Genomic DNA, 25,439 nt, shown 5'->3' with positions numbered 1-25,439 from the left:
ATTAAATTTAATTGCGATGTTGTGGCATGACTTTACACCGATAATTTATTCTGTGAGGGAATTAAAACAGTTCTACAAAGAAGAGTGGGCCAAACAGATGCTTGACTGCAGCTGTTGCCACCAAGGTTGGCAAAACCGTTTGTCAGGGTTAGTTGTAAATTACTTTTTCAAAATGGGCTGGGTTCCTTTGGAGAGCTTTCTCGCTTAGTAAATGAAATCATAATTTAAAAAATATGTCTTATATGTGCCTTTATCTAATCACACCATTTGGCTTAGTATCTAAAGCAATTAACTTTGTCAAGAAAAGAAATCTTTAAGGGGGCAAATACTTTTTCACAGCACTGTAGTTGAGAACAGGGGAAAGTCTCAGCTGCTGAAGGATCTCTACCGTGTGGGACTTTTACAGCATTCTCACAGTAAAATAAGAAAGAGTCTCCGATAAATTGGTTACGCTTTTTGGCAGCGCTTTTGAGACCACCCCGAAGAAAATGTCCCACCTCATCTGTTCAAAGAAAATATCAAGAAGCAAGACAACCGAGGTGAAGAGCAGAACTTCTGATCTGAATGAGCCTCATTGTTATTTCTCCTTTGACTCAGCAACAGATTCACTGTATCACTTCATGTTCTTTTCACTGTGTATAATCTCTCGATGTGTCATCTGCTAATTACTACAACACCAATTTTGCATATCAGTCCACCTCTGGGCTCAGCCTTTGTAATTATTACTGGCATGAGGTCCATTATGAGACTTAGAGACAAGGCGTCGTCATTGTTTTCTTAGAAACTCCACAGATAGTCGGCAAGACTCTGCACTGCATGCAAAGTACCGTCTTGCGAAAAATCGCAGTATTTCCCATGGCCTCCTCCAACATGTCTCATTAAGGCTTCCCAGAAACATCGCAGCGAGTCGATAGCACTTGATTTCATTGCATCCCATCAATATGCATGTTTTTATCTTCCTTTTTCCTGCCGTCCGTGAGTTGTTGCTTTGGGTGGAGTCCAGATATGGATCTGCTGAGGTGTAAAGGAGAATGAGGCTCCGCTCGGAAAGAGAGATGAGTGCGCTCTCTGTGTATCCCTGTATGTTGCAAGCAGTACTGGCAATATTTATCTGCTTTTTTTTTAAGCCTCTAGGATGTCACCCAAACTACGTCAGGTGGTATCTGATCTGACAGTCCACCTCCAAAACACTTCCATCTTCACGGCTGAGACAGTCGACACAGAGTAGAGAAGACGCAGGTTTTTTCCTCCAACATCCCACTAAGAAAGGGCCTTGAATGTCTGACAGAGGAAGCCACTGAAAGATGATTGCATTCTGATTTAATATGACACCACTGAATGAAATAAGCTTGTGTAATAGCTCCCCTCTATTTTCCATGAGGTAAGCCTTACAGTTTGAATTCTGCTGTGATAATGGGTAGTTTCGACTTTCATTTTCTATCTGTCAGAATATTAAAGTTGTAAAATGCAGACTTTAAGAGTTTTCCTGTCAAGGTGACAGAGGAACAGGTATGTTTTAAATGGTTTTCTTTCTAAAGGCAGGCAAACCTGAAATAAATGCCTGCTTTAAGATCAGTAATGTACAAGTTTAAAGGAAATTACCCAATTCAATAACTGGGCATTTGACATGTCCTTCTGTGATCCAATTCTGCAGAAAATTTGAGTAGTAACATTTTTCATGCAAATATAGCTGTAGTATATAAGTTATTCGATTTAATCTGAAAAAAAAAAAATACTATGCATTGCAGAAGTGTTTAAACTCACATATAACCACAAACTGTAAAAGGGTTTTATGTGATAGACAAACACAAATGAGTGCATTAAAGGAAAACGATACAAGGTTTAGCCGTTTTTTTGTTGTTGTGTATTTTACAAATTGCATCAAACCTATATACTATTTGCAGAACTACTTTTGTTGAAATTTTATCTTTTTAAAAATACATCTCCTCCTGCTTTGCACACATATAGACTAAACATTTTTAGTTCCATACATGACTCATGTCAAGCTGTGTTTGGGATTAATAGTTGTGCTATCTGTAGATTTTTCCCAACAGAGCTGTGAATCTCTGCAGCTCCTCCANAAACAAGCCGAATCAGCTGCTAACTTTTTAGCTAGTTTAGGCTCTGCCGCGCAGGAAGTGACGAATGACAACAAGCGGTTCACGTGTAAGTGGCAGTTGCTAGGAGTGATGGGAGGTACGATTGTTTTGAAAGATTCAAGTCTTTTGGCTCGGTTCCCTTAAAAGAAACGGCTTTTAAGGTTCCCAGTTCCTTACTTCAGCATTTATCACTAAGATACATCTATTTTAGCATAATTTGGGGATTTCGTTTTTGATAAGCAATTTTCATATTCACTATTTCATAAAAGGCGTTTTCCAGCATTGTTTTCAGTTTAAAAAAAAGTGTCGTTGTTTAAAACAAACAACTTGTGTTTCCTCCCTGAAGCTTTTGCCTTTGGGTTTATTTCTCTTGAGAGTCCAGTAGCTTAATGTCTGATGAAGACAGTGAAAATGCTCAGATTTGCACATTACATTTTATTTTATTATATGTTCTTTATTGAAGATTTGTATTACATTCTATTTCTATTTTGTGGTTTTGATTGTATGTTGGACGGACCAGTTGTCTGTTATGAATTATGACAGAAATTACTAATTAAACTAAAATAACTCAACTGAGTAACCTTCTAGAATATATTAGAAGTCAGTTTCAACTGCATTCAGTAAAGTACGAAAACATACAAAATTTCTTTACTCGTAAATAGCTAGTAGTCAATACACAAAACAGCCCTGTTTCTGGCTAAAACTTTATGAATGGCCAAGATATTGCATAGCATCTTTTTTAGTTGGGTTTAGACATTTCATATTTTGACTTTTTTCTTCTCTGGGTTTCCATTCTGTGCACCTGAAATGATTTTTGCTCTTCCTTTTTGACTTTCAGTGGCAACAAGGTATATTTTTTACAACTGGTAGCAGCTGATTAGCCTCTCAGAAGCTCAAATAACCCCAAATCCTAGAGGCGATTAAAAGTGCATAAAAACACCATATTAAGTAACATAACCTTTTTCTCACTGCTTTAAATTAAATCTGACTCAACTTCAGGTCAGTTAGGATTCCGAAGATAATTTCTATTGGCTATATGCTGAAATAATTACATTTTTGAAGGATTTTTATAAACTTCAGATTTAGGATTTTATACAGACATTTTCTTATTTGGTACCAGTTTTTGTTTTGTTTTTTTGTTTTTTTTTTAATAGAATGCCTGGGGTCAAATGTTTTGGATTTCCTTCTTCAACCTTCTGCAGTAGTTTGCTGTAATTTTGGCCCATTCCTCTGGATAAAACCGGTGTAACTGAGTCACGTTTTTAGGTCACTGTGCTAGAAATCTGAAGAACCAAGGGATGACAATGTACAGTACTTAAAAATATTAAGGCAGAGTAAATAAAACTATAACTTTTGCATAGATGGGTGATCATAAAAACTGAATACTTGTGGAGTTGTCTGATTTGTTTCTAAAAGTTAAAAATAATCAGCAATTGAGGTTATTTTCAGCTTGTATTTAATCAGGGACCACTTTAGACTCGAGATGTTATGTAAGAGCAATCAGTTGCACTCTCCCACCAGAGCAGAAAACCAGCATGAGTAAGCTCTCTGTGTGGCAGTTTACTGTTGGTCCTTCATTAATGTTCACAGCCTGATGGCTGTTATATTTGAATTCTCCCACAGAGTTTTGCAGAATGGTACAGTACAGCTACAGGTGTTAATGGCTCCCCCTCGGTGTCCTCCTGGCCTCTTCAGCACTCCTCGCAATGCTAACTTTTTTAATTAACCAATTTTCGCTCTTTGTGAAAAGTGAAGGTTGCAAGTTACACCAAAATGCCTTTTTTGAGGTCAATTTCTAGGTTGTTCTAAAAACAATGTACAATCTTCACTTGGGTTCAGTTCTTAAAGTGACGTAGCTGAACTAAATTTACTGAATTACAAAACACAAATCCAAAACTTGTAACCAATTTTAGACCAATTTATTTAAGGATGGCCTCATAATAGTAACAAGGTCTCAGGTTCTGATTCATTCAACAGTTTGGTCGTTATATGTCTCTAAACTTTTGTGAGTTTATGTCCTGTTAGGCGGTGATAACATGGCCAGAATTTGTGTCAGCTCTCTTTTCATAACAGCAACCTGCTTACTTTAACATGGTAAAAAAAAAAAACGCATCCTTGTTCACACTATCATATCCAAGCATACCAGATCTCCTGCAGGGAGATGTGTCATCTAAGACATTTTGTAGAACCATTTTGTAGATTTCGTGCCAAGCATTTGACTCAGTAACTGCTGACATTTAGAACCTTGCTGACTTTAAATGTTTAGCAGGACTTCAGAGTTACTACATTGTGAACATGCATGAGGTACTGGAAGAGGGACCCTGTATTAGATAAATGAACAAGTTTGTGATATTTTCAGATTTTCCACACCAGATGGTCGAAAGGGACTTTCACTTTCTGTAGAGTAGTTCAGAATACTTTCTGTTTTTGTGTTTTTCTGAATATCAACAGCAAAACGTTTATTTTACAATATCCAAAGAGTTTGACATCAAGGAGAGGGATTGTATTAAAATCCAATAGTTATACTTTACTGATAGAAGTTAGTTTGTAACTTTTTTATATTTAAGTATAACACACAGTTTCAGTGGCTTTGGGACATTTGTGACTCAGATTAAGACAGAAAAACTTGTAAAAAACCTGCCTTTCACAAAATGAAACATTATTGACTACAGCATGCAGTCTTTGAAAAAAAGACAGCATGCTGAAAGAAACAAAAGCATGGCAGCATAAACACTACTGACTGAGATCTAGACTATATTCAATTAAAAAATGAATCCATTCATTGAAAACTAAACTTTGAGACGTTATTGTATTTAGCTTCCTTTGCTCCAATACCTACAAATAACATCCAGTGCAGCAAATTGTCTTTCGAAGCAAGTAGAAAGTTGCTAAAATAAGTGCAGGGAATCAGTTTAATGTTATTTCCCAGCTGTTCTTCTCAGTCCATCTTCTAGTCAAGATGTCTTAAGGTCCAGCATGCTGCAACTTTTAAATGCAATTCTGGTCCAAAGCCAGAATCAAATTGCTGAAATACCTTCTCAGAAGCCAATCACGTTCTACAGAGTCCAACTAATCTCTTGAGTATTCGATTAAGGTGTGTTGACACGGAAACATATGTAAACACTGTAGCCCACCAGCCCTTGAAGACTGGAGTTTGTTATCCCCTTCCTGTATCTCTGCTTTTCCTCACACCTGCTGACTGTTTATGGATTCAAGTAATCAATTTCCTAACATTTTAGCGACTCCGTTCAACTAGTTCAAGATCTTTCTGTTGTCATGCTTGTTGTCTTCCCCTCATCTTGCAGGTTGTTCTTTGTTTTATTCCTACTCCTCCAATTCATTTTGCAAGTTTAATTAAACACTCTTTACCATGGCCTGCCTGCCTGGTTTGGCCTGCTTCCTGCCTCCTTTTGAATTCTCCACTTGGATGTTTAACTGAGCACTGTCATGCTCATCACCTAAGAGCAGAAATAGTACCACAACTACATACCTACCAAGACATGGCCTTGCATTTCATTTCATCAGCAGTTGAGGAATCTTTTGTTGAAGACACATAAAATACAGGTCAATCCTGGAAGACAATCTGTTAAAAGCTGCAAAAGAGTTGAGACTGGGGCAAAAGTTGACCATTTAGGTCTGTCTGTCAGACAAAACTGCAACAAAAAGTTCATGAAATTTTGTGGATGTAATGTGACAAGCGGGAGGGATGAATATGTTTTTGCAAGACACCAAAAATCAAAAAGAGCATGTTGAGGACGGAGACTGACTGGAAAGCCAAATACATATCATGATATATCCAGGCCTTAAAGCCAGAAATGAATTCCAGCATCTTTCTGTCAGTCAGGCTGTTGCAGTGTTGCAGTGTTTTTCTGTTATTGCCGAAATCTCCCTGTTTGTTTCTTCTTCTCCTGCCTGGTTGCCACCCGCTGGTTACACTCTTCATCTGTCATCCCAGAGCCCATCAGACTGGAGCTCAGGTGTCAGCTCCCATCAGGTGTCTGTAAACATCCCAAATGTACAAAGTAGAGGAAACCGGCTACACATCCATTTTTAATGGCACATAGACCATGAAGGCAATGAGATCTAGAGATGTAATTATTTTAGATTGGTAAGATTGCTAAATAAAACAGTTGTATTTCGTAATTAATCCAGCTAATTGTCGATTTTGTTTTGATATTAGAGGTTGTAGATGGATTACATCTAATCCTTTTAGTGTAATCAGATTGCCTACAATCAAGGAATTGCATATATATTACATTTAAAGAAAGATCAAAAGCCACCAATAAACATACACCCATGTCTGCCACAGCGCTGTAATCCAGCCCTTGGATGTAAAGAAGTCCCTTTGTTTAAAAAAGCTACAACATACAGAAAACAAGTCCAGGCTAATTATGCATATTCCTGTTTTTTTTTTTTTTTTTTTGCACAGTTGTAGTAATGAGTTGGCCGCTTGCATCACTGTGCGGCGGTGACGTGCGGCGTCTGGGAGCTGTCCCAGGAATAATGGTGCTGAAGCTGCAGCACCCATCCAGCAGCCAATGATCACAGGAGGATCCGGGGGCTCTGTGCGGACGCTTTTCACCCGGAGCAGGACGGTCCGACAGCCCGGGTGGATTTTTTCCACCCCTTTATACCGGATGGATTTAAACCCCCCTCTGGTTCAGTCCTCGGATGCGGCGAGATTTGATGATTTGGGAATGTAAATGCTTCCCGGTGAGACGTGCAGCTGAGACCTGCAGTCTGGATGAAAATCTGTGAGGGAAACAGAGAAATTGCGGATCGTGTTGCTTGAAATCGGTGTATATTTCCTCAGGTAAGACCGAATCTGCTTCCCAAATATGGCAAACCATCGGTTGACTTAATTTGGTCAGAAAGCCTTGCAAGACATCGACATCACTCTGCTGGATTAAATTGCAGGGGCTTTCTCTGTGAGAAATGTTTTAATTCAAAGATCAAGTGCTTAGTGTTTTGTTTCCGATTTTGTTTCAAAGGCAGATTGTGAATCAGGAGGGATAAGCCTGTCCATACAGTTCATGTTGTAGCAGACAGTTTTAATTATGAGGCCATGAAAGGAGGTGAAAATGTAGCTTTATGAAATAAATTAATGTTTCCATATGTCTAATATTTAAATTTCCTCTTTTAGATGTTTCATTCTCATGGACCTAATGGCTTCAGACACTTGTTTGCATCGATGGGATTTATTTCCATTTTCTGTTTACATCTTCGCGGGAAGACAATAAAAGTCCAACCTTTGGAATAGTGATCCGATTCAAAATAACATAAACTAAAAGAGCTCATTTAAACCCCGACAACCCGCGTTTCATCCAACCACGCATGCAAAGGTGTTTGCTTATGCCGGGGACACAAACAGCACTCGTCTTCCAGCACCTCGGCTCGGTGCTGTGATCTTCTGGCCGGACACAGCCCGATGCAGCGCAGCCGGGGCATGCTGAAGAGCCGCTGCTGCGTCCTGCTTGGTGACCTGAGGGTGCTCCTTCTCGGGCCACGGGCACCGCCGACACCGCTGCCTCCGCTGACCCCCATGAGCGGCCAAGCTTCGGAAAGCCATGAGGCGAGCGTCACCGTCACCGTCCCCGACAACAACAACACCCTAACGCGGAGCCACCAGCAGCAGCAGCAGCAGCAGAACGGAGGCGACCGAACTGTGCCGTCTGCGGCCGGAGCCGCCGGGGCCCCGGGCGGAGAGCGGCCGGTTGGGGGCTGGGTGGACGCCGCCGAGCTGTCCGCGGCTCTTCGCGGCTGTAGCAGCTCTTCTGATGACTGCTCAAAGGGGAAGCTGGAGGAGAGGTTCTCTCTTACCAGCTACACGGAGAGTGGCTTCAGGACGCCTGTCTGCAGGATCTGCTTCCAGGGGCCAGAGCATGTAAGTCCTGGGAAATATGCTCCTCTTGATCAAAGCAGGATTAACACCCTCTTTGGGCGCCTGCAGGCGATAATACTCGGGGATCCGGCTTAATTACATGAATATATCTGAAGTCTTCCATACAGTCCTGTAGCAAAAATATTTACCACCTTGCAGATTTCTTCTACTTCTCCCCTTTACTTGCACTTGTTTCAAATAATCACAATATAGATTTGTCTTTAAATTCCCTTTTTTTTGTAAAGGTGAGTTCATTAGATTTCACTCGCCACACCCAGCTCTGATTACTGTCAGACTTGAATCAATCAGTTTCCAACTTGGACCTGTCTGACAACATGAAGCAGGCACCACACCATGTGTCTAAAGAACCTGCAAAACCAATCGGTCACAATTAAAGGACTCCTTGCTATTGCAAATGCTTGAAGGCATAATTAGTTAATTGGTTTAGGTTGTTATTTTTTGAGAATTTTAGTCCTATTCATGTTGTCAGACCAATTCTATTCATTTGCTGAGTGAATAGAATAACTACATTCTTGTTTTTGCAATGAATTCTTGCAAAAATGAGAATTCGATGAATTCTCGTTTTTGCAGATCAAGTCACTGCCTTAGCGCTCTAGGCAGTAATCCTGGGTGTGATAGTGAAACTGAACTCAGCTTTCTAAAACATTGGGATTAAACTCAATTGGTTCCCATTTACCTTTTTTTCCCCATTGGTGAAATAAAATCATCAAAAGGTTATTTTTGTATTTTCTCAGATTAACTTTGATGATCTAAAACAGAATAAATCTTTAAGAGGGATAAATACTTTCTAAGAACTAATTGTTATCCCTCTGCCCTGTGTTTCTCAGCAGTTAGTGTCACAATTATTTCTGCCGCATAAAAGCATAAAAATACATACTTCCTGGTTTGATAACACTTGCATAACATTTATGTGAATATTAAGTCACACTTGTATTAGAAGCCAGAACCGATGCTGTTCAGCTTCATGAAGAAGTGTCCCATTTCTCAGTGGAATATTGTCACCTGAATTAAGTGCTGGGAGATAGAGAGGAGGGAAAGGGTTTAGTAGAGCGGAAAGTCTAGATACCACTTTGACCTTTAACCTTCATTAATCCTACAGTTTTAAAGAGCAGTATGTCCAAGTTGTTTGTTTTGTGTTTGGGGAAAGCAAACAGACATGCCTAGCCCTAAATCTTTGCAAAAAAAAAAAAAACATGCAAAAATAAAATGTCTCCCCATATAAACAATTAGAAATAGGCTGTGGTGTTTAAAAGTGCCAAGAACATATCTCCCACATCATCACACCTCCTCTACCAGTGTGAGGCAGGGTGTATCCAGGCTTCCAGATTTTTCATGGCGCAGGTGAAATCAAAACTCATTGAACCAGTAAATAGTTTTCCAATCTGTTACTGTCCAATTTTGTTGAGCCTGTGGGAATTAGCCTCAGCTTCCTGATCTTGACAGATGGGGGAGCCTTTGCGGTTTTCTCCTGTAGCCCATCTGGTCCAAGATTTGATGTATTGTTCTTTCAGAGATGGTATTCTGCATACGTTGGTTGTAATGAGTGGTTATCTGAACAAATGTTACCTGCCTGTCAACTAGAATTAGCTTGCCCAGTTTCAAGACATTTTAATCCTCAAAACTGAGGCTCACTGGATACTTAATCATGTTCCAGGCTGTTCTCCATACACCGGAGTGACAGTTGTGTGCGAAAACCTCAGGACCAGTTTCAGAATCAGTCAGATCAACTCGCCTGACACCAGCAACCATCCAATATCCAAGGAGACTTCAATGCATTTTTTCCCCTATTCTGATTCTTGGTTTGAACAACAACTCATAGTTTTCCATATCCCTAAATGTTGAGCTGCTGTAAAATTATTGTTTTTTTTTTCATATTTTTATGGAGCAAGCAGTTGGAAAATTGTTCATAATAAAGTAGATTGTAGGACTTTAGTGCCAATTCACAACAAATGTCTATACAGTCCAATTCAGCCAAGATTTATTTGAAATTCAGATTATTTCATGGAACAATGTCATTGTTCTCTAGTTTGACTGGGTAATGAATGTTTCTTTACATCTTGCACTGATAGTTTGTGTTTCAAGCATTTTGCTTTGCTATTTTGGGAGTTAGGAGCCAAACGATGTGAAGATCACTGCTGTAGCAGACCAGAAAATCCACATTATCATCTCAAGTTGAGCAGAGTTCAAAGAAGGGTGAAAATGTTTGCAACATTGACACCTTTTGTAGAATAAACCACATATCTAATTAAGCTGCATCACTGAATCACATTGCAGAGACTCAATTAAGAGCACAACAAAGCACAGCTGTTGCAATAAATACAGGTCTGTGCAGAAGCAGCTTAATGCTTGTCTTTTTTTTCACTTCTGGAGTTTACTAGCCTTGTTTTCTAGCCATGGGTCTGACACTGAAGTCTCCTCATTTGGCTCCACTGGCTGAGAAACAGTAGCACACACTTCCAAGATCGCAATGCTACTCAGTGTTCTCAGATTTGTCACTAACTTGTTTTACAGAAGCTGTTCATCAAATGAATAAAATATATTCAGTGGCTAGAAACCTCCCCGCATCGTTTTAACTTCACACGGGTTGGAATGTTCAGAGGATTCAGGTTTTTTTTTTTTTTTTCTCTCTCTCTCTCGAGGTTTCGGGTTTACAGCTGCAACTTCGTTTCCAAAATAAAAAGAATAAAATTTACTTTTAGTATCTTATGAAAGCAGCCACACAGCTCACGGTTTGCACTTTTGCCTCTTCTTATCCCACTGCATGGCTTGTAAAGATAGCTGCTGCTGCTGCTGCTGGTGCTGCTGCTGCTGGTGCCGGAGGGATAATGAAAGACCTTGTCCTGCTGGCTGACAAGTGTGGAGGATACGCAGAGATGCAGAAACAACTCATTACAGTCAGACACATCAAAGCGTTACCTGCATGACAAAATCAAATAATACCTCCGCCTCGGCTCCTCATGTCCGCCACCCACAACAGACAAATATTAATAATAATAATAAATATAACATGATGCTTGACAGCAGAAGGAAAGAGCATTCGGGTTAATCATGTTGCAGTTCTACACATTTGGAGCCGTATTGGTGATAATGTCACACATCATCAAACAGAGCAGGAAAAAAAAAAAAGTGAGAGTAGGTGCCTGAAATAAAACATAAAAGTAGAAATTATAATTCCTGCAGAAATGGGTTAGCTGATCTGTTTAAGAGGCTGAGCTGAGCATTAGGAATATTAGAATAGCAAATGGTGTAAAAGGAATACGCAGAAGAAATCCCGTCAAAAACTGTGTCAGCAGTGGGTTAAAAGTAAGGATGCATAATTTACGTCTCAGAAAACCATAGCTTTTCACATGTACAGTATGGAAAAATTTATGTGATTTTCCTGTTTGAAGGACAGGCTATTGCCATTCCCATTTGAAAGTCACACTTTGTGAAAGATGATGAATTTACATGTGTATAAATTATTACAGTTTTATTAGAGAAATACCAGTGGGAAGAACAAGTATGTAAAAAAAAAAAACATAGCCTTGCTTTTGAGCAGAGCGGACAATGTCCTTCAGTTTGAAGCAAAGCAGCATCTGATCAAAATGTCATGAAACCTGTGATGAAATATGTGTTGCTGCAATTTTCTAAAATCAGTAAAACACAATAAAAACTGAAATATGTGGTAATAACTGCTTTCATCCGTTTAAAGCTTGATTAGTGCATATAGCTGAACGTAAGAGGAGTAAAAATACATTTCAAAGAGCAAAATCTTACAGTGATTTAAAGGTTTACATGAGTTATTTATATGGAGACTTTGTTTAAAAAAAGTGGAATATTTTAAAAACCTATTAAAGTGATATAAAGTAGAGACTACAGCTATTATATTCTCAACATAGTTGAATGTTTTGATATTTGAATAGTTGAAATTACCCAAAGATTGTCAAAGTAAAGCCATGAGAAAAACATGTTTGCTTTTTCTCTATACTGAAATATTTTAAATCAACAATCATTTCAATATCAGACATAGAGTGAATAAAAAATGTAGTTTTCAAATCACAATTTTATTTATTGATAGAAAAACAAACTGTTAAAACCAACCCGGCATATCTGAATAAGCAAATCATAAAACAGCAGAGTTAATTCTTTTTTTTTTCTTTTTCTTTTATGGGAAACCTGAAGAGCTGCAGAATCAAGAAATCAGCATGAAATAAGCACAAATGTCTCAAAAAATAGCATGTCATCTAACAAATTTCAAGAACAGATGACAAATTCATTGACATCTTTTGGCCTGGAAACTGTTACAAAGCCTCTTTGAAGGCTTTTGAAATTCGGTGAAGCTCAGTGAGATCCAATATCCACAAATAGAGAAAGCATGGAAGAGTGGCAGACCATTTAAATTGCTCTTAGAGAACTTGCCTGAGTTAAGGCCAGTGTTTATGAAAAATGGCCTTTTATGCGTCTTCCAGGCACATAGTGCAATTTTAAAGCACAATCAAGCAACTATATTACCAGTTGTTATATAAAAAAAAGACTGTTTATAAATATCAGACATGATTTAAAATAAATTTCAATTTAATTGAGCTTCTTCCTCTTTTAGAAGCTCCTACAACAATGCTCCTACATTATGCTGTTTACAGCCGTTTCAGGAGTGATGAGCTAAGCAGACTTGCAGCTCCACTGGGTGTTTGCTAATTGTTGCAGCCGCTAGTCTGGAGGAACCTGAAGGCACGGGCGAGGGGTGCTCTGTGAGGTGGAAGCTCGACTTCAGACTGCAGCTCCTTATAGAAGCAAACATTCAGGCACCCTCGAATCGCTGCCATGGGAAATTAAACGATTCCTCAAGCACTCATAAAAGAAACAAAGTAATACTCCAGGTATGTTTTTGGTGAGGGAATAATGACATATTGTGACACACAGCTGTAAAAAGTCAATTTTACATAATACCCCCGCCATTAAATTTAATTGCAATGTTGTGGTATGACTTTACACCGATAATTTATTCTGTGAGGGAATTAAAACAGTTCTACAAAGAAGAGTGGGCCAAACAGGTGCTTGACTGCAGCTGTTGCCACCGAGGTTGGCAAAACCGTTTGTCAGGGTTAGTTGTAAATTACTTTTTCAAAATGGGCCAGGTTCCTTTAGAGAGCTTTCCCGCTTAGTAAATGAAATCATAATTTAAAAAATATGTCTTATATGTGCCTTTATCTAATCACACCATTTGGCTGAGTATCTAAAGCAATTAACTTTGTCAAGAAAAGAAATCTTTAAGGGGGCAAATACTTTTTCACAGCACTGTAGTTGAGAACAGGGGAAAGTCTCAGCTGCTGAAGGATCTCTACCGTGTGGGACTTTTACAGCATTCTCACAGTAAAATAAGAAAGAGTCTCCGATAAATTGGTTACGCTCTTTGGCAGCGCTTTTGAGACCACCCCGAAGAAAATGTCCCACCTCATCTGTTCAAAGAAAATATCAAGAAGCAAGACAACCGAGGTGAAGAGCAGAACTTCTGATCTGAATGAGCCTCATTGTTATTTCTCCTTTGACTCAGCAACAGATTCACTGTATCACTTCATGTTCTTTTCACTGTGTATAATCTCTCGATGTGTCATCTGCTAATTACTACAACACCAATTTTGCATATCAGTCCACCTCTGGGCTCAGCCTTTGTAATTATTACTGGCATGAGGTCCATTATGAGACTTAGAGACAAGGCGTCGTCATTGTTTTCTTAGAAACTCCACAGATAGTCGGCAAGACTCTGCACTGCATGCAAAGTACCGTCTTGCGAAAAATCGCAGTATTTCCCATGGCCTCCTCCAACATGTCTCATTAAGGCTTCCCAGAAACATCGCAGCGAGTCGATAGCACTTGATTTCATTGCATCCCATCAATATGCATGTTTTTATCTTCCTTTTTCCTGCCGTCCGTGAGTTGTTGCTTTGGGTGGAGTCCAGATATGGATCTGCTGAGGTGTAAAGGAGAATGAGGCTCCGCTCGGAAAGAGAGATGAGTGCGCTCTCTGTGTATCCCTGTATGTTGCAAGCAGTACTGGCAATATTTATCTGCTTTTTTTTTAAGCCTCTAGGATGTCACCCAGACTACGTCAGGTGGTATCTGATCTGACAGTCCACCTCCAAAACACTTCCATCTTCACGGCTGAGACAGTCGACACAGAGTAGAGAAGACGCAGGTTTTTTCCTCCAACATCCCACTAAGAAAGGGCCTTGAATGTCTGACAGAGGAAGCCACTGAAAGATGATTGCATTCTGATTTAATATGACACCACTGAATGAAATAAGCTTGTGTAATAGCTCCCCTCTATTTTCCATGAGGTAAGCCTTACAGTTTGAATTCTGCTGTGATAATGGGTAGTTTCGACTTTCATTTTCTATCTGTCAGAATATTAAAGTTGTAAAATGCAGACTTTAAGAGTTTTCCTGTCAAGGTGACAGAGGAACAGGTATGTTTTAAATGGTTTTCTTTCTAAAGGCAGGCAAACCTGAAATAAATGCCTGCTTTAAGATCAGTAATGTACAAGGTTAAAGGAAATTACCCAATTCAATAACTGGGCATTTGACATGTCCTTCTGTGATCCAATTCTGCAGAAAATTTGAGTAGTAACATTTTTCACGCAAATATAGCTGTAGTATATAAGTTATTCGATTTAATCTGAAAAAAAAATACTATGCATTGCAGAAGTGTTTAAACTCACATATAACCACAAACTGTAAAAGGGTTTTAAGTGATAGACAAACACAAATGAGTGCATTAAAGGAAAACGATACAAGGTTTAACCGGTTTTTTTTTTGTAATGTATTTTACAAATTGCATCAAACGTATATACTATTTGCAGAACTACTTTTGTTGAAATTTTATCTCTTTAAAAATACATCTCCTCCTGCTTTGCACACATATAGACTAAACATTTTTGGTCCCATACATGACTCATGTCAAGCTGTGTTTGGGATTAATAGTTGTGCTATCTGTAGATTTTTCCCAACAGAGCTGTGAATCTCTGCAGCTCCTCCAGAGTGAGCCTAGGCCTCTTGGCTGCTTTGCTAAATGATGCATAGGTTTCCAGTTGTTTTATTCTTGTACCATCTTCAGTCGATGGATTGAATAAGGCTCAGAATGATTGTGATATTGTTTTCTAATCTATCTCTGCTTTAAAGTTCTCCACATCTTCATCTCTCACCTTCAGCTGTATTCTTTGCTCATGTTGTTGCTCTTTGTTCTCTAATGTTCTCTAGCAAGCCTCAAAGGCCCAAAATTAAATTAAATTAAATCAAAACCCAGTGCATTTAGATGCACTGGGTTTTGATTAGGGGCATCAGAGTAAAGGGGATTGAAAAGAAAGATACAAATGCATGCCAGACTTAGTATTTTCTTCATAAAACTCCAGTAAAATCAGTCAAAGCTTGTTGTAATGTGACATAATGTGGAATACTTATAAGGGAATCGCTCTGTTAGCCATACAGTTGGATGCACTGAAAATTCAAAGGCGTAGCATTCTTGTTTCCATATGAGTGGATGGTTGTGTTCCTTAAAAAACATGAAGCGCATTTCAACCTGTTATTTGTTCTATTTAGGGAAAGGTCAGTGAGAGGCCTAACAGGGGGTTCTTTGTTGCTTTCTTGCAGCATTTGCTTCATCCCAGCCTACGCTTTCAGACCTGACCTTAACCTGGATCATGTACAGAAAGAACTATCATTTTTATTGCTTTTAACCAGAAACAGAGCAATTGTTCTGGAAAATCTTTGACTGAATCACGCATATTTAAACACTGAGGAATATTTACATGTGTGACAGGTCCTTATGTTGCCCTTCTATTATTTCTAGCGTATGTTGAAACTATAGGATTTCTTGCTTGTCTAGAAAAGAAGAATAGGCTTTCATTCCTAAATCTTATCAGGAATAATGCACTTGGAAAACATGTTTTCCAGAGCGCAAAGAGAGGCCTTAAGGGTCAAGTTGGCATCATTATTTTTATATGGCCTTCCAGCATAGAGGCACTTTGTATGCTAGCTGTACGCAGGATAGGATGCTCAGCCATTTGTTGGGAATGGGAGATAAACAAGTTACATAAACACTTCACTTCTTTTTTTTTATTATTTGTGTTTGGGGAGGTAAACAGACTGAAGATGTTAATGTATAGAGCTGGATGAGAGGCCTTTATTTTATTTCTATAAATGTCACCGTTCTCATAAAAATGTCAGTGTAAGCAAAGGTGAAATTTTATGATCTACATTTTAATTTATACTTTTCTGGGCTCACTTTTTCTTTTGTTTTGTAGACTATTAAAATCCACAGAAGAATCGCTTTTTTAATGTTTTATAGAATAAATGCTTGCAGCCTGGATAATATTGCCCATTATAAAAATCACTTTAGGTCAGTTTCTGTGTGAGCTAGTATATTATACTACAGTTTTCCTCAGCTGGAGTTAATAGAGTTCACTCGTATTGATTCCAGGCTCTTATGTGAATAGCCCAACCTAATTTATTTTCATCCCATTATATATCCATAGCAATACGAGCTAATTTTATACAGAGAAAATTAGATGTTCTGGGTTGTTTTGGGATAATGCAGCACAGGGAGGTGGAATAATGCAGCCAAAGAAGTGCATTTCCTGGATGCATTTCCATTTGATCAGCAAAAGGACAGTAAGTTACCACTTTCTGCATGTGTCGGCTATGATGCCATGTTTGTTATCGGACTCCCCTGCCTTCTCCAGCCACTGTTGTATAGGAGTGATCCGGGTTTCAGCTCTTGGCTGCAATCGGGCCAGTCGCAGCGAGCGGCCCGAGTCCCACTGGACTCGACAGAAGTGTTCTGGTGCTCCTGCCAATACACTCCCACCCTGGCCATCTGTGGATGAGCCTTTTCTCCTGCAACTCACTCGATTTTCCTCTCTTCCCTTCAAACCGGGGTGCTGCTCCATCTGTCGGAGATGTCAGCACAATAATGGGGAAATATTTTGGAAACTTGCAGATTTATTTTTTTTCTATTTTTTTTGTGGGTGTTTCTGTTTCAATCTTTCTGCTCGTTATAGACAGGAAGAGGAAATGCGGCGTTAACCTCAGAATTTAATACCTCAGCTGAAAGAAGAGAGAGGAAGGGGGATTTGTTACATTAGACAGGGTGGGCTAATTTATATGTTTATTCACTACATGTCCCTTCTTTGCCTTGTTAAGATGAAAACCCCAGAAAGAAGCATTAATGTATAAGCTTTTAGCTTTTTTTTACAAGTATTCTCAGGGTATGGTATGACTTTAATGGGTACATTTAATTTTTTTAGATCATAATGAATGTCAAGATTGGCATAGTGCCTTGCAAATGTAGTCATATCTCTTGAACAGTTTACATTATTTTAATGTTACAACTACAAATCTCAATGTCTTTCATTGGGATTTTAGCCAGTGAAACGACAAAAAGCAGTGTATAATTTTAAAGTGAAAGGATCATGTTGTTTAAAAACAAAAAAAAAATTCAAAAGTATAATAATGCACTTGCATCCAGCCCCTTTCACTCTGTGATCTCTAAAGAAAATCTAGTTTTCTGTGCAGGTTTTTCTGCAAACAAAGTCTCTGGTTTGCCTCCATTAGCACTGAACATCTATGTAAAAAACACCTCTAATTTATGATGAAACACTGGCAGCTATGGTTGCCAGAATTATGCTGTATTTATATGATAAATTTCCAGTATTTAACCATAAATAAGAAATATTTTCTTTTTTTTCAATGTACAATTTGTCATTTTTGTCCATTTTTGTCCAAGAAGAATATCTATTCTTCTTTGCAAAGTAGGTTAAACTTAAACTGAAAGTGGAACAGCAATTTCTAGAATAGATATTATTGTTTTCAGTCTTCAGCCAGTAATAACTTTTTTTTTACCAGTATTGTTTTGTGCTTAACACGTTCCATTGCTTTAGTCAGAAACAAAAATAAATACCTGACCACCATAAATAATTTTTCAAAAGATGTCCACATGTCCTAAGCAATGTAAAAGAAATATAAAAAGGATGCAGTAACCTGGTTCAATATGTGCCAACCCTTAAACTAAGACTCCTTTTACTTCAACTTCAGGATTTTGTCTTTTTAAATTCAAACTTACCATCAATTACCATTATAGTGAATAATTTGAAATTTGGCTCAGTTTTCATACTGGGATTCCCATTACTCTTTTCCATATCCATTATTTGACAAAACCACAGAGTGCAGATGGGCTACAAAGGAACAAAACACTCCCTATAGCTATGGTAAAACATGGTAGTGGCTGCATCATATCTGGGGCTTTTTTTTCAGAAGGAACTGTTTTTTTATTAGATTTTTTTGTTCAAATGGATGAAGATTTTGGTTTTTCAGCATCAGAGTGAGTCCAAACATATTTCAACATCCAGAAATATGTTCTGGATATATGTCCTGATATTTGTATCAGAACATATATCTGATACAAATATCAGGTTTTCTCATGAGAGAAAAGGTCATGAGAGAAAAATTAATATTTATGTCGGACAGGAGAATTAAATATGAAACAGATCCATGGTTTCCCCCTAAAGGGATCTATAGTCAAAAAGATCTCCATAATCTTAAACACTTAGAGAACTTTTACTTTTGGAAAACATTGTCAAGTCAAGATGTGTGATCCAGCCTTCAATCAAGCGAATGGATGAAACCAGGTTACTGTAGCTTTATTCTAATAGCTTTGTTAGTTTTTCAGTTGAATTGTAGAGGATTTATGGTGGGAAATATTTAGAAAATGATTTATCATGGTCTCATTCTTTACAACAGCCTCTTTGGACCTATCAAATGTCATTTCCCTCTGCTGATGCTTGATCAAACTGGTTTCTGTCAAGTTGTATTTGCAATCATGAGGTACAGTGTCTTTATGGAGACAATCCCTAAATCTCTTTCACTAGTTCTAATGCTTTGTCCAACACTTCGATCATTTAACGAGCTGCTGCATCAATGTACGTTTAGCACAGTGTTTTGCAGCTTAGTTGCGCTTTGAGTTTCCATTTAGCCTTCGGTGGTTAATCCTCCATCTTCAACAGTAGCAGTAATCAAGTATTTGCCTGTCAAGTAGGTGTAAGGCAAAGCTTTCATTTCACACCTGAATGGTGCTGCGGGCTGCGGCCTGCTTTGTGTATGGGAGTGTGTGTTCCTGTATCTAATGCACATTGAGACTCCTTGCAAAATCAATAAGCCAGAGTAAAGATATATATCTGTGTATGTAGTGTAATTCAGAATATCGTGTGTAGGCAGGTAACAATGGCGGAGTAAATAAGATGAGAGAACTAGTTGTTGTCTGGCTGTCAGTGATTACTGTAGGCAGTGTTTTCCTCTGAATCACAGGCATCAATCAAGCTTTACATAACAAGTAAATATATCATGTTTTAAATTTATCTACAGCTGATTTTTTTTCCCCCAGGTTATTATGGGATCTCATAAATGTCTGGAATTTGACTTTAAGTCTGGAAAAATATGCATACAAAGAAAAAAAAAAAAGAAAGAAAGACAAAGGAGTAAATCTTTAACTTGTTTTCCATTATTTAATACCATAAGTGAGAGTTTAGATTTTTCTGGAACTTACATTGAATTAAACCCAACCAAGTATTGTTTTTGTTTTCTACCTCAATGTCCAAAATGTAGAAGGAACAGCAAGAAAATAACCAGAAAAATGTGGTTCTTTGGAAAAGGAAAATCCACAGGATCCCTTCTTGACTGAGTGTTTGTCCCTGCAGGGAGAGCTCCTGAGCCCGTGTCGCTGCAGTGGGTCGGTACGCTGCACCCACCAGCCATGCCTCATCAAATGGATCAGCGAGAGAGGCTCCTGGGCCTGCGAGCTCTGTTACTACAAATATCAGGTCATTGCCATCAGCACCAAGAACCCATTACAGGTAAGGCTTGGAAGCAAAAAGTGCTACTGCGAAAGTGCTTTTCAGATTTGATCACATTCTCCTTAAATGCTTACTAGTCAGGGATTACTGGGAATAACTACAAACAGCGCCCTGACAAATATAATAAATACTAAGTATTAAAATATTTGTTTCCCCTCGTCTCATCATATTTGTCTTCATATCAAATTGTTTGTTGGATGTCAAGCTCGAAACTCCGTTTTTAGAGCTTGCATTGTAAAAAAAAAAAAAAAAAAGAAAGAAAGAAAAAAGAAAGAGGTTCAGTTCTAGTTTTGCTTTGATCATAAACCAAGGAGGGAAAAAAAATGGGCTTTTTGAATTAAACAAGTCTTTCTCTCTTTGATCCTTAAAACAGAGAGAACACACTTTCCTCTCGGATTTAGCTTCTAGTGGTGTGACAAGAACGTTATTGAGGGAGTTTGTGGTAAGACTGATATCAGAAAGAAAGTATTCGACTGGGGAAACACAGTTCTGGTGGAAAGTTTAGACGCACTCGTTATGTGCATAAACATTATATTAATTTTGTAATAATTCTTAGATAAATGCTCCCTTGCAAACTGCAGAGAAACTACATCATTTTTATTCCCCCCAACAAGCTTCTGGCATTGTTCTGATTGGACTTTTGATCGCTCTTCTTGGCAGAACTGTTTGAGGTTAATTAAACTGATTGGTTTTCTGGCTTTTAACTATAGTGCACACATTTTAAATAAATTGTAATGTCAAGCTAATTTTTAAGCTTAATGTTAACATCATTTATCAACCTAAAAACCAGTTTGGATTGTAGTTTGGCATCATTGTTCTGTTAGAGCATCCAATTAGATCCCAGTTCCAACAATCTGACCCAAACTGGTTAGCAAATTTAGGAACAATCCAGAAACTGCCAAACCTCAAGCAATAACCTCAAATACATAACACAAGGTTTCTGAAATTACTCTGACCTTTGCACTGTTGAAGCTCCAAGAAACAAACAGGCTCAAATAAGAGCTATCATTTATAGCAAGGAAAGTTGTCAAATATCCAGGCAGAATTGTGCCAGAGGCTTATTGACGGCTAGAAAAATGTTGGGTTGAATGAGCAAGTGAGGCAAAAAAGTAACTTAGATATCCCATGTTATTAAATATTCAGGCGCACATGAGTGGTTGCATCTATAGCTTTAAGCCTGGATTCATAATTTCCACCCTGCACTCCTTTAGAAGGACGGACTTTTTGCTAAGTCGGTGGCTTGATGTGGTCGACTTTTTTTTTTAACCAGCTGGCATAATAAACTGAACTTGACTGCATTCATAACTTGGACTGAATTGGAAAATATTGAAATTTAATTGACTAAGTTTCTCTTTTTGAAGGAATGTGTCATGTATTTCTGTATGTAAAGAGGACGTGGTTGTTTCAGAGGACATTTGTTGAGAATTGGCTTGATAAAAAAAAACAAAAAAACAGAGTTGAATTTAATTAAGTATCTTCCTGAAATAGCACCTTAAGTCATTTTTTTTAGCCAAAAGAGATTTTGGAAATAAATAAATAAATAAATAAATAAATAAATAAATAAATAAATAAATAAATAAATAAATAAATCAATCACCCCTTTTGTTAATAAGTGATTATTTTTTTAGACAGAAAAAAACAAAAACACTTTTGGCAAAAAAATAAAAAATAAAAATACTTAGGACATTATTTTAGGAAGGTGATAATATGTTGTCTTCTTCTGTGAAAAAATAAAACAAAATAAACAAATGTTCCTATTATGAATGTGTGTAAATTTCTGACCTTACCTGTAACAAATAAATCTGACATTTCACTTTTGAATGAGTCATCATTTAAAAAGTGATTGTTGGTTTGCTCAGCTCTGTTTTAACGTTTTCCTCTGAAGTAAGAGGATCAGATAAAAACCAAAGCTCTGAGGTGTACTGTGTGTCCTCTTGCAGTGGCAGGCCATCTCCCTGACTGTGATAGAGAAAGTGCAGATAGCAGCAGCCATACTGGGTTCCTTATTCTTGATGGCGAGCATCTCCTGGCTGGTCTGGTCCTCTTTCAGCCCGTCGGCTCGCTGGCAGCGCCAAGACCTGCTTTTCCAGATATGCTACGGCATGTACGGCTTCATGGACGTCGTCTGCATCGGTGAGGAGCCTCACAGGAAGCCCTGATGTTTACTGTTCTTGCAGAAGTGTGAGACAGTGATTTAGAGTGATATTGAGTGCTTCCAGTCTGCTCACATTAATCCAGGTGTGCTCAAGAGGCAGAAGTAAATGTCACGCGTGTTCAGGCTGTAGCCAGTATTTGTGAATGCGGCAAACCATTTAAGCTATTGACAATCGATGGCATTAATCTATACAGCACGCTCAGGTGCTTCGTATCCATTTGCATTGGTTAGTTAAGCATTGCATGGCCACGGTTACATATTTAATCTCGACATTAAAGATGAAAGTCTGCTGCAACAAACTTTGTATAATAAATTAAACATCAACACTAGATATTGAAAAATCTACTGAACTCCATTTTAATCTCTAATAAAAAGCTACAGCCTGAAACTCCAGGAAACTTTTAAAGCTTGCTGTGTACTGTCATAACATCAGAGGTAATAAGGTGCACCGAGGTGTCTATTCGCCGCTTTTTTTTTTTCTGATTTTGAGTGGGTGTCCAAAATGAAACATATCCCATCTGTACTGTAAGCTGGCTCTCCGTCTTTTGCTGCTTGAGGGTCCGCGTGCTTTGGATGAATTCCACCTTAAGAAAACTCCAACTTGTGCTGCTGCAGCAGACAGACAGCAGGGAGAGGAGGAGGGGAAGGAGGAGATTGATTGTCTCCGGTTTGGTGGCGAGAATTGACTGCGCAGTCATTAACGTGGCACTTTACAGAGATTAACTTGTCACCTGGTAGACGTAAAAGAGGAGAGACCTGATTAGCCTCCATAGAGAGAGCAGGACAGAAGAAATTACTCGGATCTAAGGACCTAAGTAGTAATAATACATCATAACTAAGCTCTATTTTTTATGCAGAGTAGTAACACTTTATTACTCATCAATCACATTTATAGTCCGTTGCAAAGGTGTTCTCTGACTGTTTTATAATTATTATTTATTAGGATCTTATAGGCCAACACAAAGTAATGCATAATTGTGAAAGAAAAGGAAAATGGTTTTATTTATTTATTTTTTTAAAACAAAAATATCTGAAAGGTTTGTCACTCATTTGTTTTCAGCCCCCAGTACTCCTAACTCCTAAAATCCAGAGCAATCAAATGCCTTTAGGAGTCACTTAACCAGTGAAGAGAGTCCATCTGTGTGTAATTCATCGTCAAGATTTGTGAAGGCCTCAGAGAACACTGTGAACAAACAGCATCATATAAAGATGGGAACACAGAGAAGTTTATCCCAGAGTCTTAATGTTTCACAAAGTTACCATTCAATTTAGAAAGTTTGAAATTGAGTATAGTGCCACTGGAAACCTAACATGTCATTCCCACCCATCTAAGCTGCCAAACTAGACAAGGAGAGTATTTGTCAGAAGTCCTCAGCTCAGGTGAATCTGTTGACAAGTTGCTTACTCAACAGATCTGGATTTTGTGGAAGAGCAACGAGAAGTCCTCTCTCTAGTTTTCCACAAGCCACAGAGAGCAGCACAGCAAAGCAGGGCAGAAGTTGCTCTGGTCAGATCAGACCAGAATGTAACTTTTTGTTCTGCCTACGAAGCGTTAACTGTGGCAGAAATGTAACACCCCGAACACCCCAGCCCCTCAGTAAAACCTTGTGGTGGCAACAACAGCATGCTGAGGCGATGAGCTGATGGGAAGACGGGTGGTTTTAAATACAGGAAAATACCGCAATGCGATTTGTTAGAGGCTCACCTTCCAGCAGGACAAAAAACAATGAAAATTTAGCCAGAGCTAAAAAGGTTTAGCTCAGAAATACTGATAAAATGGGGAGGCGCGATAGAGCCATTAATTCAATGAATGATCCAGAGAAACGCTAAGCCCAAATCTAACTGGGAATCTGTGACCACACTTAAAAACATTCTGTCCACTGACTCAAGATGAGCTCAGTGGACAGAGATGCTAATTTCTAGATGTGCAAACATGGACCCAACCCAAAAGACTTTCAGTTGTAATTGCAGTGAAACTTGGTCCTACCAAGTATTGACTCAGAGGCTGAATACAAGACACACAACTCTTCTCAGATATTTGAGGATAAATTACACATGGGTGGACTCTATTTACTAATTAGCTTGTGGCACTTCTGAAGATCATCGGTTGCACTGCATTGTAATGAGGGATAATAGAGGAAAGCGGCCTGAATACAAATGCATGCTACACTTTTTAGACTTGCTTGTGAAAATAAAATTTAATTTCTGTTGGTTTGTTGCATAAAACTGCAATAAAATTCTGCTAAATTTGCGGTTGTAATGTGACAAAATGCAGGATGGGGCATGAGGCCCTCAACGAGCAACATAAAAAATTAAAATACCATCAAAAAGTCATGAAAAATAGATTGAAGTAGTTAAAACATTTAAACACTCAATAACATCCTACTAAAGGATGAGCGCATATAAATTGTCTCTCATTAAAGGAGTGAAACTGCTCTTGTTCTGTTTACCTTTTCACCACTTGATCCAGCACATCCTCGGGGTCCAGGCAACTGCGGGCAAGACTGACTCCAATTTTCCAGATACTGAGTTCAATGAACATGAATCAATAAGCAATTTTGGGCCGAGATAAGACGTTATCGAACAACTGCAGTGAGCAGATGCATCGTTTTTACCGACCTAAATCCAAAACCGGTGATTGTTGCGGTGTCATAAGTTGCTCCGTGGCTTTACTTGATCGCACAAATAAAGATTTTATCTCGACTTTACGGCGAGGTGCTTGAAGAATGAGTGTGTTTTGTTCTGCAGCTGTGTCAGTTTATACTTTCTGCTGGCTTTTCCACTGTGAGAACACTGCATGGATATCACTCTGTGGTGTCATTAAGGCTGCAGCCAGACACTGACTTTATCTCACCGCCACTCTCCTTTCCACAGCGTTAATTGTCCACGAGGGACCCTCTGTGTTTCGCATCTTCCACCGCTGGCAGGCCGTCAACCAGCAGTGGAAGGTCCTGAACTATGACAAATCGCTGGACAGCGACGACCTGAAGGAAGCCGTGGTGGACAGGACTCTGTCTCAGCCCGGTCAGGGCTACCAGAACGGGATAGGAGTGTCCGCCTCCAACTCCTCCCTGATGGTGGTGGCCTCCACAGCCAACGGCTCCACTTCCACGGCCGTGGTGACGGCCACAGGGGAACTGGGAGCGCACGTAGACCCCGAAAGCGGCACCACGGTGCCAGACCAACACTGTCCCTACAACATCCTCCACCTACTCAGCCACCTGAGGCAGCCAGAGGCCCGCAGCCAACCCAGCAATAGCACAAGAGAGCTGGTCATGAGAGTCACCACAGTCTGAGCAGTCAGTTGAGGCCTTATTCCACACAATTCCACACAGAGCTGAAAGATTTCTGAACCAGCTGACAGTCAAAAAAAAAGAAAAAAAAAAGCATAAAACAAAAAATAAC

At 38.9% G+C, this 25,439-nt stretch overlaps 1 protein-coding gene across 2 annotated transcripts in view; it reads left to right on the top strand.

Moving 5' to 3' along the window:
* Positions 1-25,439, top strand: part of marchf4b (membrane associated ring-CH-type finger 4b) — a 31,818-nt gene extending 6,379 nt beyond the window's left edge. Inside the window, exons 1-5 of one of the 2 annotated variants that reach the window (XM_007577593.2) lie at positions 6,560-6,912; positions 7,243-7,983; positions 19,724-19,879; positions 21,820-22,012; positions 24,909-25,439. In XM_007577593.2, the coding sequence (XP_007577655.1) occupies positions 7,528-7,983; positions 19,724-19,879; positions 21,820-22,012; positions 24,909-25,330 (1,227 nt within the window). In that variant the 5' untranslated portion in view covers positions 6,560-6,912; positions 7,243-7,527 and the 3' untranslated portion in view covers positions 25,331-25,439. Of the gene's footprint in view, positions 1-6,559; positions 6,913-7,242; positions 7,984-19,723; positions 19,880-21,819; positions 22,013-24,908 lie in introns of those variants that run through there. The other variant, XM_007577594.2, reaches the window with a different exon arrangement.

Source organism: Poecilia formosa, unplaced genomic scaffold (genome assembly GCF_000485575.1).
Source record: "Poecilia formosa unplaced genomic scaffold, Poecilia_formosa-5.1.2 Scaffold447, whole genome shotgun sequence".
NCBI classification, from domain to species: domain Eukaryota; kingdom Metazoa; phylum Chordata; class Actinopteri; order Cyprinodontiformes; family Poeciliidae; genus Poecilia; species Poecilia formosa.
Note: the sequence above shows the minus strand (reverse complement) of the source record. Positions and strands in the feature narration are given on the sequence as shown.